The sequence below is a fragment of the Zootoca vivipara genome, chromosome Z2 (assembly GCF_965207765.1).
Source record: "Zootoca vivipara chromosome Z2, rZooViv2.hap1.1, whole genome shotgun sequence".
NCBI lineage: Eukaryota > Metazoa > Chordata > Lepidosauria > Squamata > Lacertidae > Zootoca > Zootoca vivipara.
In genome coordinates, this window is record NC_142585.1 from 37,848,240 (window position 1) to 37,866,526 (window position 18,287).

At 45.6% G+C, this 18,287-nt stretch overlaps 1 protein-coding gene across 2 annotated transcripts in view; it reads left to right on the forward strand.

Moving 5' to 3' along the window:
* NSMF (NMDA receptor synaptonuclear signaling and neuronal migration factor) overlaps positions 1–10,265 on the forward strand; it is a 51,287-nt gene extending 41,022 nt beyond the window's left edge. For both annotated transcript variants that reach the window (XM_088664847.1, XM_088664848.1), the window contains 6 exons: positions 432–465; positions 2,270–2,340; positions 4,751–4,830; positions 8,299–8,401; positions 9,196–9,271; positions 9,608–10,265. In XM_088664847.1, coding sequence (XP_088520973.1) covers positions 432–465; positions 2,270–2,340; positions 4,751–4,830; positions 8,299–8,401; positions 9,196–9,271; positions 9,608–9,705 — 462 coding nt within the window. In that variant the 3' untranslated portion in view covers positions 9,706–10,265. The remainder of the gene's footprint in view (positions 1–431; positions 466–2,269; positions 2,341–4,750; positions 4,831–8,298; positions 8,402–9,195; positions 9,272–9,607) is intronic.
* The last annotated feature ends 8,022 nt before the right edge of the window (positions 10,266–18,287 follow it).

Genomic DNA, 18,287 nt, shown 5'->3' on the forward strand with positions numbered 1-18,287 from the left:
GTAGTAGTAGTAGTAGTAGTAGTAGTAGTAACAACAACAATAATTTTATTATTTGTATCCCACACATATGACTAGCCATTTGGATGGCTTTAAAAGAGGATTGGATAAATTCATGGAAGAAAATGCCATCAATGGCTGTTAGCTACAAGAACTTCTGAATACTAGTTGCTGGAAATCAGAGGAAGGGAGAGCGCTGCTGTGCTCAGGTCCTACTTGTGGGTTTCTGGTTAGCCACTGTGGGATCAGAATGATGCACCAGATGGGCCATTATAGCCTGATCTAGCAGGCCCCTTCTTATGTTCCAACTCGTTTAAAAAGTTAGTATCACTTTTTCCTGCCTAGCACAATGCGCTTTGCGCCTTTCTGGTGGATTAAAATGTGGTGTGTTTTTTAAATCAAAAAGCAATGGCTCTCTGTTTGTTTGCTTCCAGGATCACGAGCATGCCACCTTTGACGATATTTTGGGTACGTGAGTAATTAAGCTGAATAGACGGGACTGGGACTGGTGGGTGGGTGGGTGGCATCGTGCCCTGAGACAAATGGCTAAAAACTTTGCTTCACTGTCAGTCCTGGATGCAAGACAAAGGTTTCTTCACACCCCACTGGCTCCAAAGGAAGCTCACCTCTAGAGAAAAGGGGAAGGGCTGGGGTGCCTTTCGCTGGCCTCCTTCTAATCTTCTTGGGTCTGATGGAATGGCGAGATCCATCCTTTAGACTACAATCCCAATCAGCCTCACTCAGTGCAAAGGGTTTTAAAAGTGGAGTAGACAATCAATCAACTTCTCGATTGTGGCCAATGACCAATACAGGGGTACCTCTAGTTACAAATGCTTCTGATTACAAACACTTCAGGATACAAGCTCCGCTAACCTGGAAGTAGCTGCTCCTGGTTGCGAACTTTGCCCCAGGATCTGAACGAAAACCACGCGCTAGAGGCCCGTGCACAACGGGAAGCCCCATTAGCGAAAGCGCTCCTCAGGATAAGAACGGTTTAAGCTTAAGAACGGACCTCCGGAACGAATTACGTTCGTAACCAGAGGTATCCCTATATTCGGAAAGAAACTTTTTACATACATATATAAAGTAATGCAAAGCAAAATAGAAAACCACAGCAGTCAGATTACTAGTAAATGCATTGTGTTATAAAATTCTAGGCGCAAAAAAATATATGAAATTATAAATTTGTTAAAATTAATTCCTGGCAAGTTTTACATGCAGGAGAACATCAGCCACCCTTAAAGAGGTGGAAGGATATGTTCTGATCTGGAAGTATAAGATGCATCTGATCACCCTGGCAGTTTCTGTAAAAAGAGTTCGGTAAAAAAATCCTAGGCATATCATGATAAAAAGAACTCTGCATAAGAACTCAAGTTATCAGTTTTACCTCTACAGATTTGCAGGGGTATTTATGCTGACAATAGCAGAGGTTTTTTTTTTCAACCTCCCCTCCAGACCTGCTGATGGAAAAAAACATTTAAATGCTTTACTTCACGCAGCACATAGTTAAACTATGGAACTCACTCCCACAGGAAGCAGAGGTGGCCACCAACCTAGATGTATTTAAAAGAGAACTGGACAGATTCATGGAGAAGAAGAAGGCTACCAGTGGCCATTAGCCACGATGGTTTTGCTCTGCCTCCACTGCCAGAGGCAGCAATTATTCAGAATACCTGTTGCTGGATATCACAGGAGTTTATAGTGCTCCTCTTGTGGTCAGGTCCTGCTTTTGGGCTTCCCAATGGGGCAGTGGTGAACGGTGCCGCTTGGCTGCCCGAGGCGGCACCTCCTGGGAGTGGGGCGTCACTCCGCAGCGCCCATGCACCCTGACACGCGCGTCCTGACGTAACGACGCGAGCGCCAAGACGAGCCAGGACGGACTGCGCATGTCCACACATGCGCAGTCCGTCTGGGTTGATGCTGCTGCTCTGCTTAGCCAGCGGCGCTCGTTCGGCGCTCTGCTTCTTCCTGCTCGGGCGGAGGAGGCGACGGGCGGAGCTAGGGGCGGCCCATCCCCTTCGCCCCTCCCTTGCTATGTGCCTGCAATGGGGCATCTGGTTGGCTGCTGTGGGAACAGGATGCTGGACTAGATGGGCCCTTGGCCTGATCCAGTAGGACTGCCCTTAAGTTCTTAGGGACCAGCCCTTTGCTTCCACCATGATGGTGATATCTGCACTTTGGTCAAAGCCTTTTCCTGCATGCTGTACATGTCTGATATACCCTTCCTCTTCCCTCCCTGCCACCCCACCTGCCCCTTTCCTTTCTTCCATAGAGGAAATTGAGAAGAAGCTGAACATCTATCGGAAGGGCTGCAAAATCTGGAAGATGCTGATTTTTTGTCAGGTACATAAATGCCCCCTGTCATTTCTTTCTTTCCCAAATCTTGGATTCACTTACCACTGCCTTGTTCACATCTTTCCCCCAGCCCTTCTCCCTAATGGCTTGTTCTCAAGAAGCTGGACTGAAGAAGTCCTTTCAGCCCGAGGGCCAGATTTCCTTCTGGGCAGTCTTCTGAGGGCCACATGACAGTGGTAGGCTGGGCCAGTGACAAATGTGGTTGGAGCAATGAATGACAATTTTGCCTTTGTACAGTAGGCTAGTTTTCTACAGAGAATAAATACACACACTCCTTTCTGTCCTCCACCAGGTCAGGCAAAAGGTGTGAACAAAGTTCAAGGATACATTGCGGCCAGGCAAACACACTTGGGGAGGGGGCAGTGAGGGGGTGGCCTGGAGAGAGTTCTGAGGGCCAGATGGGGAGGCTGGAGGGCTGCATTCATCCCCCGGGCTTGAGGTCCCCCATCCCATCATAAACTCCTTTCTCTCCTTCATCCTCCCGATTTTTGAGAGATGCTAGACTGCACAGCACCATCTTCTAGGTCTGTTCCCTCCCCTTGGCAACCACCAACAGCAGATTTTTTTCCTAGAGCCTCCATTTTTTTTGGTGCTGATTCGTGAAAGTGTATACTTAACCCTCACCAGGCTGCCACCTCCAAAGGCCTAGAAAATGTGTCATGTTTCTTAAGCACTCAGGACTGCCTATTCTCATTACAGTATTATCTTTTAAATGTCAAAGCCCTTGTTTGTGTGTTGCCTGGTCCACCTCCTTATCCTTTTTCAATTGTAAGTTGTTGAAATTTCCAAAACAAAGCAGAGTGCACAAAAGGCCTGGAGTTTTCACATTTCCACCCCATCAGACACACATCCAATAAATTCTCTTGTTCAGCAATACCTTCTTCTCTGGGGATTTTTGGAGTTTATTGGTCTGCATTCACATTTAAAGCATGATGATACCACTTTGAACAGTCATGGCTTTCCACAAAGGATTCTGGGAGCTAGAATTAATTAAGTGTGCTGAGCTCCCCTCACAGAGCTACTGTTTCTGAAGTGGTTTTACAATCAGCCCCTCTTCCCGGGCAATGTCAACTTTTCCACTGAATTTTTTTGCAATATATAGATCTGTTAAAATGTAATCAGTGAAGTCTGTAACATGGGGTGCAATTACTTGAGAGTAAGCCCTGCTGAACTCAACATAGCTGCCAAGTTTTCCCTTTTCTCGCGAGGAAGCCTATTCAGCATAATGGAAAATCCCTTTAAAAAAGGGATAACTTGGCAGCTATGGTTGAACTCAAGCGGGTCTTGTTTCTGAGTAAACATTACCATGATTGCAGTGTTAAGTCACTGGAAAGCAAGGCTGTTAAAAATAGCAGTTGACTGATAGCATGGTTTTTTTAATTGATTAATTTGCGTGTTCAAACAAAAGTTCTAAAGCAACAGACATACTTCCTTTGCCTTTTGAGGATACAAGCAGCAGCAGCATAGCAGAGGTGTTTCCCCTTATGTGAGAGAGCAGGGGGACACTTCTTCTAAGACCGCATTTGCACCATACCGTTAAAGCTCTATGATACCACTTTCAACTGTCATAACTCCCCCCCCCAAAAAAAAGAATTTTGAGAGCTCTAGTTTCTCCAGAGTGCTGGGAGTTGTTAGGAAACTCCAGTTTCCCTCACAGAGCTACAATTCCCAGAGTGGTTTAGCAATCAGTGCTTCCCAGAGAATTCTGGGAATTGCAGCTCTGTGAAGAGAACAGGGGGGTCTCCTATTCAGCTTTTAGTAAGGTGGGGAGGTAGGATTTGTTACCCACTGAATAATTTTAATAATTAATGGTTCTTTTTTGCATTACATGTGTTTTGCATTACATATGTTTTTATAATGATAAGTCACTCTGAGACATTTTTTTGTTGTAAGCAGCAAATAAATGTAATAAATAATAAGTGCCTCCCATTAGGTGTAAGGTAAAGGTAAAGGGACCCCTGACCATTAGGTCCAGTCGTGACCGACTCTGGGGTTGTGCGCTCATCTTGCATTATTGGCTGAGGGAGCCGGCGTACAGCTTCCAGGTCATGTGGCCAGCATGACAAAGCCGCTTCTGGCAAACCAGAGCAGCACATGGAAACGCCGTTTACCTTCCCGCTGTAGCGGTTCCTATTTATCTACTTGCATTTTGACGTGCTTTCGAACTGCTAGGTTGGCAGGAGCTGGGACCAAGCAACGGGAGCTCAGTCACAGGGATTCGAACCGCTGACCTTCTGATCAGCAAGCCCTAGGCTCAGTGGTTTAACCACAGCGCCACCTGGGTCCCATCCTATTAGGTGAAGCTGACCAAATAATAAAGGAAAAGCAGTAACTGCCATAGCTCCACTGCAGCACCCACAGGCTGTTTCTTCAGACTCTGCCTCTTTTCCTCCTGCAGGGCGGTCCAGGCCACTTGTACCTTCTGAAGAATAAAGTTGCCACATTTGCAAAAGTGGAGAAGGAGGAAGACATGATCTAGTGAGTGAGAGGATCCTGGACTTTTTACTTGTTTCTCATTTGGGAGCCACAGCTATGTGTATCCTGCACATGTATGGAACTTTGGACTAAAGTTTCAACATCTCAGCATTCACTGTGAACCATACTGAGACCAGCTGGTATAGGGCAGTATATAAATTCTAATAATAACAATATAGTTTCCAGTTCTTAGGACTGCAGAATATTGCCCATCCATTTTGGCTGTCCGAAATCTCTACATGTGCACAGCAATTGTGCAGGATTTCGCACAGAATTTGGAATCTGGAGAAGCTTCCAGATTGTTGTTGATTGGGAGAAAGCAAGCTTTCATGACCTCCAATAGAACTCTCCCCTCCTGAGTAGCAAAATAGAAACGTAGAGCTGGAAGGGAATCCAAGGACCACCTAGTCCAACCTCCTGCAGCACATTAAACAGCATAAAATAAATAAGTGAATACATTCATGTTTGTGGGAGTTATCTGCATTCAGATCTCTCTGGTGCAGAATCTGAGATGTGTTGGCCCAGAATCAATCAACCTTGGCTGACTGTCTTACATGGTTTTTGTCCTACCCTTCAAACACATTTTTTATTTAAAATCTTTCTATCTCTTCTCCATAGCAGATGATCCCAGAGCGAGCTACAGATTGATTGCCCATAAAATAAAACTCATCTTATATATATATATAAATGTAGGCATTGCGCGTGCAGAGGTCACAGCCTTTCTCTGTAACTGCTGAACCAAATTGCATCAAATTAGGACAAAGCGTACCTTGTCCATCAGTGAGGGATCTGGCATAATTTTTTCCCCAAAACACAGCTTTCATACCTTAAATAGTGATCAAACGCAAAAAAGTGGCGCAGAAATTAGGCATCACCAGCAAAAGCTCTGAAGACTCCAGCAGCATCCAATAGAAAGGCAGATTGCACGCTGTCACCAGCAAAACTTCTGAAGGGCGGTGCCAAATAATGACATCATCAACCAAGCAACTGAAACCATCAAGGCGCCATTACCAGACCCCCTAGGCCCCTGCCAGGCTGCTAGTCCCCAGGGGGGAGGGCGAGTGCCCGGATCGCAGGCCGCAACACGGCCTTTGTTTTATGTAGGCCCCTGCCAGGCTGCCAGGCCCCCACTAGGCCCAGGGGGAAGAGGGCGAGTGCCCAGATTGCGGGCTACAGCACAGCCTTTGTTTTATGTAGGCCCCTAGGCCCCTGCCAGGCTGCCACGCCCCCACTAGGCCTGGGGGGGAGAGGGCGAATGCCTGAATCGCAGGCCGCAGCATGGCCTTTGTTTTATGTAGGCCCCTGCCAGGCTACTAGGCCCCTACTAGGCCCGGGGGGGGGATAACCCACAGCAACGCACTTGGGGGCACGGCAAGGGGTTTTTACTTTAAAATTTAGCGGTCGTTGAGTCACATGCGAGGCTCCGGCGGCCATTTTAAGTAAGGGCAGTCGTGCCCCTTTTAATCTAGGCTTTATACTATGACTGATTGCAAGCCTCTGCATCTTTAAAACAACCAACAACCATGCACTTTCTCTCCCCAGTTTAAGTCCTCGGATATTTGCAGTGGCCAACCCCCCCCCCCAATTTACAATCTCCTACCTTCCCCATGCCACTTCCTGGGTTTTTATGGAACCGAACAGCTCGGGCGCTTCGGAACTCACCTTCTGTTGCTACAGGGCTGTGGGTCTTCACTATTTGACACCCCCCCCCCGGTTGGGATTATTAAAGTAGTTCTCTGGGTTCTCTGGGTCACCTACTCCAAATTTGGAAAATCCAAATAACAAAACACACACACAAATCCAAAACACACAACAATGCCCAAATCATACAATACCCACCAAAATAAATGACAACCCCAAAAATAAAATTAAACAATAATAACTTCTGCTTCTCATGTTCTTATTTCAATTTTTTTAAAATCTAAATATATAAAAATGTTCATGATGGAGATATTGGGGGGAGGGGACAGCACTCCCCAGGGGAAACAGAGGGAAGGGTATCCTACCGAAACACAGGGAGAGGATGCGATGGAAGAAGAATGGAAAGATTTTAAATTGTATTTAAAAAAATATGCTAAAGTAACATATTAGATCAGAAATTAAGTTGTAAATAAACTGTGGAATTTAGGAATATGTGTTATGAAAGGTAGAAAATAAGGCTAGGTAAGGTGATGAAAATGATTTAGAACTTGCTAACTATAAATGTGTTAAAGAACCACAGGGAGGGAAGCCCGAGGAAGTCCCATTATACCATGTGAGATGATATGAGAATTGTTACCGTATATATTTTCTTTTTTCTTTTTATTCTATGTGTCTATTTTTCTTTTTTTTCTTTTATATATTGTTGTTATTTTTGAGAAAATACTAATAAAAAATATAAAAAGAAAAGAAAAGCTGGTGACACTGGATCAAGTTCATCAATTTTGTTGAATTTATTGAACTAGATAGTTTTAATTGGATTTTTAAAAATGTGCAATTAATTGCTGCTGTTTAAAATTTTTATTGTGGGTTGTGCAAACCGCTATTCTGATGTGTGTGTTTTTTTTAAAGGGTAGGGAGAGGTGGTCCATTTTTTTGGGGGGGAATCACTGGGTTAAGGAATGGGTGGGGGACATACCTGCAAAGTTGCTGTCAGAGAAATAAGGGACCGGGCCGGAAATAGCAGACCGGAAGTAGCGCTGCCGCCATTTTGGAACTGGGCAGAGCAGCATCAAAAGTCGCTTCTGAGCATGCTCCGCCCAGTTCCAAAATGGTCGTCGCGCCAGAATAAACCAGGAAAAAACAAAAAAATCCGTTTTTTCAGCTAGGAACAGCTGGAAAAACAGGGATTTCCCGGGGAAAACGGGAGACTTTGCAGCTATGGTAGGGGAACCTTTTTCAACCAGTGAGCCAGATATTGATATCCTGCCACCCCAGCAGACCATCTTTTATAATCTGACATCCCTCTGGCGCCAGGTGGGTGGTGCTTTGCACCTGTCAACAGAGTTGACCCACTGGAGGACGCAGGGGAAATACCACACAAAGTGGTACTGAACTCCCCACCAATCCTGCTTCGCATTAACATTATTGAAAGTGGGACCATGTATAACTGTCCCAATACCAACATAAGCACAAATCATTGTGAAGACACCATAAAAAGGAGGGCCCTCAAAATGGGCTGCCCACACATGTTTTTGGTCATAGAATTGTAGAGTTGGAAGGGAATCCAAGGGTCATCTAGTCCAACCCCCTGCAATGCAGGAATCTCAGCTAAAGCTTAAAAACCTCCCAAGGAAGGGAAGTCCACAACCTCCCAAGGAAGGTTTCAGTGTGTTTTGTGTTGGTGGTGGGTGTCTCTGAGCCCAGGCATGGTGGGGGCAAGTTCCATTAGGCATTAGGCAACCGGCCAGCCAGGAAAGATCATGTGGCATTTGACAGAACCCCCTCCCCCATGACTGACTAATGGATTCTTCCATCTCACCCCCCCTCCAGTTTCTGGAAGCGGCTGGGCCACCTGATGAGCAAGCTGAACCCGGAGCCAAACATCATTCACATAATGGGGTGCTACGTGCTTGGGAACCACAATGGAGAGAAGGTGAGGCCTTCCACCTTGTTCCCCAGAGAGGCTCCAGGTGACTCCAGCACAGCGTTTGGGAACCTGTTTCAACCTCTGAAACCCACAGGCCAGTGGTGGGTGGGACCAAAGGAAAAAGTGGGTGGGGCAATGGATGTGATTTGTACCTCTGAATAGTAAGCCACATCCCAGCTATGCAAATCAGTATTACATGTGCACACACATGCACACACCCTATTCCACCCTCCCTTCAAAGCAAGCAAGAAGCATGGTGATAAGTTTACAACAGTTTACATCCCAGATAGGCAAAAGTTTCCATGGAGCGTGCAGGCCAGGCCTAGTGCGGAGTAGGCATGTCCAGGGAGAGTTCCAAGGGCCAGATAGAGAGCTCTAGAGGGCCGCTCTAGCAGTTCTGGTCCAGCTCTTTCCTCTGTGCTGTTCTTTTCTGGAGATAACTTCTCAAAGTCTTCCTGTCTCTGATATCACAGTAGTGAAACATACTGTGTAGTGGGGAAGAGCATAGCTCAATGGCAGAGCATCTGCTTTGCATGCAGAAGGTCCTAGGTTCAATCTCCAATGGCACCTCTTGGCAGTGCTAGGAAACGCCTTAAACCCTGGAGAGCTGCTGACAGTCAGTGTAGACAATACTGGGCTAGATGGGGTGATGGCCTGGCTTAGTATAAGGCAGATTCCTGTGTTCCACCAGCCATGGGCCCTGGTAAGATCCTGTGCAATTGGCAGCTGGCCAAGGCTGCCAACTGCAAACAGTGACCCTGGCCAGAAAGCAGTGATTGTGAAGCTCCTTTGCCTTCCAGCTGTTCCAAAATCTGAAGAATCTGATGAACCCCTGCCGAGTTACTTTTGAATCTCCTCTCGAACTCTCTGCTCAAGGTAGGTTGCTTTGTTGCTTGGTGTGGGGGCTGATTCCAGAGTCCTCTGGGAAGGGGGGCTTATTGTTGAACCATTCTGGGAATTGTAGCTCATTGAAGACAAATAGGGAATCTCCCTAACAGTTCTCAGCACCTTTAACAAACTACAGTTCCCAGGATTCTTTGGGGAGGGGAAACATAACTGTTTGAAGTGGCATAGCAGAGCTACAAATGTTTAGTTTGCAGATGGGGCCATGAAATGTGGACTCCAAGGGGTTACCCCAACATAGCTTCCATAGACGTTAACCTAACCTTGCTATGCGGTGTTGACTCGGCCTTCTCTGTGTTGTGTTTCCAGGGAAGCAAATGATCGAGACTTACTTCGATTTCCGCCTTTACCGCCTCTGGAAGACCCGCCAGCACTCCAAGCTCTTGGATTACGACGACATCTTGTGAGCCAAGCAAGTGGTGGCTGAGAGTGGGTTGGTTTTATTGGAGTCCCAAGTGCCGTGCAGAGGGAAAGAGAGAGACCTTTTCGCAGGCACAGGGGAGGCCTTAGGAGCCCCGTCATGGGTGGTAGTTTGTGCTGCAGAGCAAAACAGGAGTGTTGTCGGGACGTCGGGAGACTTGGAGCGTGCAGCCTGCTTACCTGGAGTGCAGTGTCTGATGGAGGGAGCACTGTTGGAGCAGGACAGGATAGGAGTATCCTCGTGGAACTGAGCTGATTTTTTGATCACGAAGGGCCAAACTCCATTGCAGGTCCTTTTAAAACAGACATTCCAAGCTCAGGTTTTCTTAACTACAAAAACTCATCATCTTTTATTCGCCCTCCCCCCTTTCTTCTCGTGCTACCAGAATGGGGGAAACATTGCCTGTGTGCAATGCCTTGTGGTTTCATGTACGGGTGTTGCCTCTTCTTTTGCAGGCAAAGGAACACCATGCTCAACCCTGCGTGCTTTTGAGATGTGAGGTCCGAAATGGTTCGAAATGGATTAAAGGAAGTTCAGACTTTAAAATCTTGTCCATTTTAATAGGATATATATACATATATATGTGTTTGTGTGTGTGTACACACACACACACACACACACACACACACACACACACACACTTTTTTACATGAATAGAGGGAATATTTAATTAGCTAATGCTGTAAACACACATCAGTAACTAATAGATGAGATATTTTTGGTCTGCTTGAAAATATATTTGAAATAGGAATATATCTTCTGTAGACATACCGTATATATATATATAATCACCAGCAGGATGGTTTTCTCACACGCTTTTTTCCAGCAGACCTGCATGTCTGCCGTTACTTGGTTTCCAGGTTAGCTGTGGAGGGACGCTTTTCAATTATGGGCTCTCATAAGAGGGTCAAGGTGTCCTTGCAAGCAAATTTCTGATTTGCAGCTTGGCGAAATGTTCTTTTGCCAGCCTTTTTTTCCCTTTAGATATACAACAACATGGCCAAGAAGGATCTTGGTCTGTTTCCACAAGTAGATATATTGCAAACTAGAAATGAATAGCCATCTTTCAAAAGACTCTCTCTTGCTGCACTTAACCTAGTTGTTTGGGTTTTTTTCTCTCTCTGAAAGATGGCTGCTGTATAAGGATCAGGGAAATGTCTGCTAGAACATCTTAGTTACAGAGGAAATTTCATTTGCTTGTGTATGGTTCAGAATTCCAACATAGGGATATGGTGTCCATTTCTCCTCCCCTTCTTTTGCACAGAGAAGGGAATTTGCTGGTAGCAAACTGGCTCTTAACTACATACTGGGCTTGTCTATTATCTGTGATTGATCGTAGTTTGGATGATCCAGACCTGTGCTTATTTACCTTTTGGAAGAAGTGCTGTGACATAGCCACATTTTAGGTTTTTTGTGGTCCTCCTACCTCTTCAGGTGATATGAATACCTGAGGAACCTGCACTTTGTGACAAAGGTGTAGTCTCCCTGGTTATTTTGGGTGGAATTTCCTCGTCTTTTTTCTTTCCATGAAGTGGAAAGTACTTCGGAAGCACTCAGTTAGCCTCCCCTATTTTTCTTAGTTTCTAAGAAGATTGTGAAGTGAAAACAAGTATATATGCACTGTAAGTCTTTCTTGTGGTAAAATGAAAACCCCACTTTAACAAGCCCACCACCCCACGTTCTCCACTGTTGTGATGGTCTCCATGCACCCTTGCTATCTATACCATTGCCAAGGCAGATGACAGAACCGCAACCCTCATTGTCTCCCCATATTTATGCTACAAAAGCTGTTCTGAGAAGCGGTGTTGACGAGAGCATCCCAGGTAGCAAGAGGGTGCTGCTGTAAAAATCCACACTGTTCAAATGGCAATGGGTGTTTTGGATTTTGGAATTTTCCTGTTTCAATCATAAAGAACTTTTTTAATACAGTAGGTTCCTTTTAAAAAACAAAACCTGAAGGGTTTGTTTTTGTTTTTGTAAATCTGTACAGCGACTGTATTCTACAACCTGTCATTTTATCTGTCAATGGCAGTCCTTCATTGAGAACCGTACACAGGATAACATAAATTTCAATATTGCGCTGGAGGGAAAGATCCAAGTGGGGGAATTTGTGGGTCTCTCTCTCTCTCTCTCTCTCTCCCCCTCCCTCTCCCTCTCTCTCTCTTTCCCCCCCCCCCTTCTCTCTCTCTCTCTCTGTGTGCGTGTACCCCCTAAAAACCTAAAGATCTGAAGTGGAAAAGTAGTTGGAAATAACTATTCAAGAACAAAAGTTAGTCAGTTTAGGAAAAGCATTAACTCAAGACTGTTTAACCCACATAGTTGGCTCATTGCTGTCTGTTATGCAAAGCAGGGGGCAAGGCTTTGATTCTATTTTTTGCTTTTCTCAGACACTGTCGAGCAAATACTTAATTAAGCAAAGGACTTTTTTTTTCTTTAAAAGGGGTGAGGGGGTGGGGAGTGGAAAGGATTTACCATCTGAACTCAGCTGTGCCACCAGGGGGCAACCAAACACTTCTTCCCTAGCACAAAGCCTCTGCGTAGAGGTGAGGGTAGTGGCAGTGTTTGGCGGGATGGGGACCGCTTCATACATGATGCTTTTCACACACAGGAAATCTCAGCATGAAAAGAAGCTGAGTGCAGAACCTGCGTTGTGCTGTATGTCACAGATCAGGCGGCCAGCATGGCATCTGCCTGGTCCATAAACTTTTTTTTTTTTGGCACAAGGAAATCACACTTAAAGAGTCTGATCCAGCAGTCAGTCTCCCAGCAAGCACCCCTTGAATGACCCTGCAGAGAAGCTGGTGAGCAGGGTGTACAATGGAGGTAGAAGCCACTGCAACTTCACCTCTAGTATCCAAATATCTAAGGTAGACTGCTTGCAAACAACAGGCTCTGTTTTTAGTCCTCGTGGCTGATAACCACTGATAGGCTTGGCCTCCATAAATCTGTCTAGGCCAGGGTGGTCAAAGTGGGCTGCAAGGGCACTTTGACACAGAACTCACAGGCCACACACTGCCCTTGTCATTCAGAGCGGTGACACACACACACACACACACACACACACACACACACGCCTTAGCACTTGCACTGCCTTCACAAAGATGGCTAACTGGGGGTCTTAGAGCTGGGAAAGCACTTACTAGGCTTTGGGAAGGAGGCGGGAGAACCATAGCTGCCAAGTTTTCCCTTTTCTCGCGAGGAAGCCTATTCAGCATAAGGGGAAATCCCTTAAAAAAAGGGATAACTTGGCAGCTATGGGGAGAACTCTAGCACCCTGTCAGAGTAGTCATACTTTCTACCCAAAGCTGGGTGGGCTTTTGGGAAGGCAGGAAAGGACTGGTAGGGGAGCATTGAATGTTGCAATGGGTCACCCAGAAAGGCAGATCACACATTGGACCATTCTGGTCCAGCAGCGGAGCAAGCCGATCAGGTGCCTGGGGCGGCACCCCAGGGGCGGGGCAAGCTGGGTCAGGACGCTCCGCGATACAGCTGGGGGGGGGGAGGGAGGCAGCAGGCGGACTCTTTGGGGCAGAGTGGAGCCTGCGGGTGCCCAAGCCACCATGTCACTCCCAGGAGAGATGTGTGGCTTGGGCGCACTGCAGGCGCTGTGGTGAGTCCTACATGGCATTTTGTCACCCTCCTTTGGTGACACCCGGGCACCATGCCCACACCGCAGCCCTGTTCCTCTGCCCCTGCCCTGGTTCAGTTCCTTAAAAAATAAAAATAAATAAAGCCCTGTCTTCTAGCTGTTTCCAGGTTCATGTGACAGTTTTATGTTCTGATTCCCCAGATCTTAATGTAGGGGAGAGTTGTGAGCGTGTAACAGTCCTTAGAGATGCCTGCCCCTTCTCTCTCTCTCTCTCTCTCTCTCTCTCTCTCTCTCTCTCTCTCTCTCTCTCTCTCTCTGTGTGTGTGTGTGTGTTTGTTGTAGAATTATGCCATTGGAAAGGTCTCATCAGAGCCAATGCTTTCCTTTGAGAATCACCCAGGAGAGGGATGCATTGATATTCCTACCTGAGTACCTTGTTCTATCCATGAACCTCTACTCCTATTTGCGGTAAGAAAGTGTTTCCTTATGTTATAACCAGATCTACCTCCCTGTAGTTCAAAGCCATCGGCTCTCATCATTTTCTTGGAGGATGGGGTGAACAGACACTCCTCATTTCTGCCAGTCTCTTACATATGCCTACTTTTAACACTTTGTCCCTTCAAACGTGCTCACCCACTTCAAGCTTTCCTTGATCCAGGGATCTACAAAAGATCCCTTTGCAATCTCTCAGTCAGCAAATCCTTCCTGAAGTCTATGGATTTGGGGCTAAATTCAGTATTCTTCACCCCCCCAAAATTTTTAGCTCTCCTTTTGGCCACTGCACACTGGAAGCACTGTGTTAAGTCATTTGATGGGAAAAAGGATGGGAGCTGGCTTCTAGCCCTCAAGGATGGGATGATAAGGCTGCAACTTCTCAGGTAGTGCTCAGTGATAACTAGAACAGTGTGGCCTCCTTGCATAGCTTTTGTCCTCCTTTGTGTGATGCAGTGAAAACAGGATGCTGTAAAATGCAAACACTGAGAAACAGTACATCATCCACGTGGTTTGCAAAATTCAGCTTTCCTTGAGCAGAATACAGTGTCACCTCTTTGCAGAATTGATTTTTATTTAATGAATGTAAAGTTTTTTGAAAAAGTCTATTGACTGATGGTGTGAGAAGCCACAACAGTACCATTTAAACACTCCCATGTTTACAGGACAATTTGCCATGAACCCTGAATTGAAAATAGTAAGATGCCTTATACTGTGTCAGACCATAGATCCATCCAGCTCAGCATTGTCTATGCCAGTCTTTCTCAACCTTAGATCCCCAGATGCTGTTGGACTACAACTTCCATCATCACTGGCCCTGTTAACTGGGGATGATGGGAGTTGTAGTCCAACAACCTCTGGGGACCTAAGGTTGAGAAAAGCTATACTGACTGGTCTTTCCCAGCCCTGTCTTGGAGATGCTGGGGATTGAATTTGGAAACTTTTGCATGCAAGGCAGATGTTCTAGGACTGAGCTACCATCCTTTCCCAAAAGCATGGCCCTGCCCCTGCATCTTTTTCAGATGCACCACTGCCTGATCTATGATCCCTTTCAATACTTGTTACTCATTTAAACATAATCTTTACAGAACGTAAAATGCCTGGAAATCTTCAATCATTGATGCAAAGAACTAATTCTTTTTACTACTCTGCTTCAGAATAAATACTTAGCGCCCCACACTATGCATTTGAATATTTCATGAAATACATTCCCTTTAGTGAAAAGAGAAGCAATGCAAATCAGAAGGTCTCTGAGAAGTCATGGGAGCTGCCTCCTTCCATTCTGCACAATAAAGTGGCATTGGTGGACTTCCTTGTGCAGGGAATGCTATGGAAATATGGGAGCTCATATAAGGTAGGGTTACCTAGGTAGGGTACTTTCCTATTTTAAAAGTCATGCTTTCTCTTGTGATGCCGTTTCAGCACCACCACCCCGCATGACACGAATCTGGTACAACCACTATAATTCTTGTGGGTTTTTAGTACCAGCAGTGGTCAATTTGGACCACTGTGGACATAGGGCTGATGGGGATACCTCCTGTCATCTTCTGGGAGGACTTTGGTAAATCCACAGTAGCCCCATTCACTGCAGTACTCCTGGGCTTTCTCTGAAATCCCCTCTTAGCAAGGCAGAACAAAATTTTATCTTGCGCAACTGCCTCTTAATGCAAATCAAGCATCTTCAGAATGTTCTGGGAAAGAGATTGGTGTCCAACCATGGCTTCCCACTTCTTTGCTCCTCCAAAATATATACAAGCCTTTGTGACATAAGTAACACCCCAGCCTAAGTCAGACCACTGGTCTGCCTAATTCCGAATGCCATCAGTTTCCCGAGGTTCTCAAGCAGAGAAGTCTTTCCTAGTTCTACTTCTGAAAATGCTAGGAACTGAATTTGGGGTCTTCGGCATGGGAAGGTGTTTTCCTCACTGAGCTATAACAAATTACCATTCAAGACAATCAACTGCCTTCTTCCCAATGCCCCATTGTGGTTCTGTGCTTCAGTTCTGGAAGTCCCCAAGCAGAAGGTGGCCTCAATGTAGACACAATTCTGTTTGGACACCATGTACCTCAGTTTTTGAGCTGCTGGCATGGAAAAATTGTGTACGGCAAGGAGTGCACTGCATTCTAAAGCCATGAACCTCTGAATTTTGTCCCAAACCTAATCCATGTTTTCTTTTAAAAAAATAAAAAAAATAAATGAAATAACTGATTAGCTGACAAGGAAGGTGGCATTTTATCCTCACTTCATTGCTCATTACAATTGGCAGTTTGTACTGTTCATTGAAGACCAGGACTGTACTGGGGTTGCATTGGAACTTACCTATTCCAGTATACAGCAATAACACATCAGAGGGGTCTCCTGTGACAATAACCCCATTCTTTCTGGCCCTTGGTCTTCTCCAAGGAAGTCCATTTTATGAGACCCATCCCATGTCTTACCATCTTGATCTCCGGGATCATTCTCTCTGTTGAGCATAAATAGCATCCTGGATCAGATGAAACTATGAGCCTCAAGCTTTGGACAGGGGAAATACTACACTTGGCCAGATTCCTAGACTTTTAGATGGGCATGTGCCAAATTCTGTGGTTACTGTTAGCTTGTTTTGCGGTCTTGCCATTTTTTGGTGCAAAAAGGATGATTGGGTCTGAACATCTATAGTGGTCTCCATAGTGGACTGTAGAGTGACACTGAGACCTGGGATAGAAAAAAGATGCTATATGTCAAGGGCATTTCACCAATATGACAGTTAGCTAAATGTCTTCACAATATCCCAATTTGGAGGGTAACTAGAAAGTTGGATTGATGCAAACTAGTGGCACTGATAGACGTGCTCTTATCATGAAGGACGCTGTGTTGGTGAATAGTTTTTGTTTTTCACAAACAAGTGGATAGTATTACCTATCCTGCATAATCTGAAGGAGATATTTGTTGACTGGGGGAGGCATACAGAAGACATTCAGTGTGGTGTAGTGCTCACCACTGAGGTAATAACCAGGGAGTCCCTCATTCAAATTCCCACTTGGCTATGAAACTTATTGAATGACCTTGGGCCAGTCACTACATCTCAGCCTAACCTACCTCACAGGGTTGTTGTGAGGATAAAATTGTGTGTTTAAGGGCAGAAGAACCTTGGGTGCTGCTCTGAGTTTTGTTTTGTTTTTAGAAAGGGCCATATAAAAATGTAACATAAATACAGAAGAGGAAAGAAGCTCTAGCTTCTTGTGTCTAATCCCCCCAGTGAGAGAGATATTTGGAACATCACAGATGAAGCTCCTGAAACTGAAAAGGTTTTGAGTGTTGGAACTGGGCTGCTTTATAGTTTTCTGTTATGCTTTTGGTAAAAGACACAGGCTGTGATACATTTAAAGGACAGAGAACGAACTCTGAATTTAGGAACTGCTACTTTCAACACAGCTGCTTCCATTGCAGAAGAAACTTGCCTCCTGTGCAGTGGAAGATGCTAAAACAGCAGTGCAAGGGTAGACAGCAGGGTGCCCTCCTTTTCTTGTTTGACCACAAGGCCCATCAGTCCCTCCCATCGTGGCCTGTGGTCAGGATGGTGAGAGCTGTCATCCAACATCTTCTGGAGGGCACCACGTTGCCTACCCCTCCCATGGCATTATGTGCAGTTCTCTCTGAAGCAGCCGCCGACCTCAGGAGTATAGGGTGAGGTATGTGAGCATAAGAATTATCTTGTTGGTTCTCACCAAGGCCAATGGGTTCTATCCAATGTAGCGCTGAATTAAAATCACTTAGCAGTATACTTGTCTCTGCTACCGGTAGTGAAATGCTTTGCACCAGTGTAACATAGTTGTGCAAGAGGCATGAGTACTGTAGGTTGCTCACCTCTCCACTACAGCCTTGGCAATAGCAGGCAGTGAATGTTGGATACAACTGGAGCTTTGCTTTCAGAACCCTGGCTCCATCTGATTTACCACGGTTGAGACCCTGGTGTGATGCAGCAACACAGTTCTTAGTTCCTAAACCTCCTTCATTGTCCTTAAGTAGTTTTAAGGCTGGCCTTGTTGGTTTCATCATCACCGTGCAGGTGGTCTTTCGCCTCCCGCCTCTTCAAGCTGGGCTTCTCATCTCCTGTCTCACTCATCTGTATTCAATTATCATTTCTGAAATAAATGAAAGTTTCTAGGTTTTCAGATGTGATTTAATAAAAAGAACCCTTGGGGATGACTGACATTTGGTGTCCTTTGTTCTTTTCACTATACATACCTTGTTTGCTATGCACCTTGTTTATCAACACCCCCTCTGCATTGTTCCCATTATATAGGAATTTAGGAGACTCATGTTTTCATTATACGGAACACAATTTACTTATTTGGAATATGCAGGGTCAGAGTAGTGGTAAGAATGTTAGACTGGGACCTGGAAGACCAGGGTTCAGATTCCCCACTGGGTGACCATGAGCCAATCCCTGTCTCTCAGCCTAACCTATCCCACAGGGTTGTTGTGAGGATAAAATTGGAAGGAG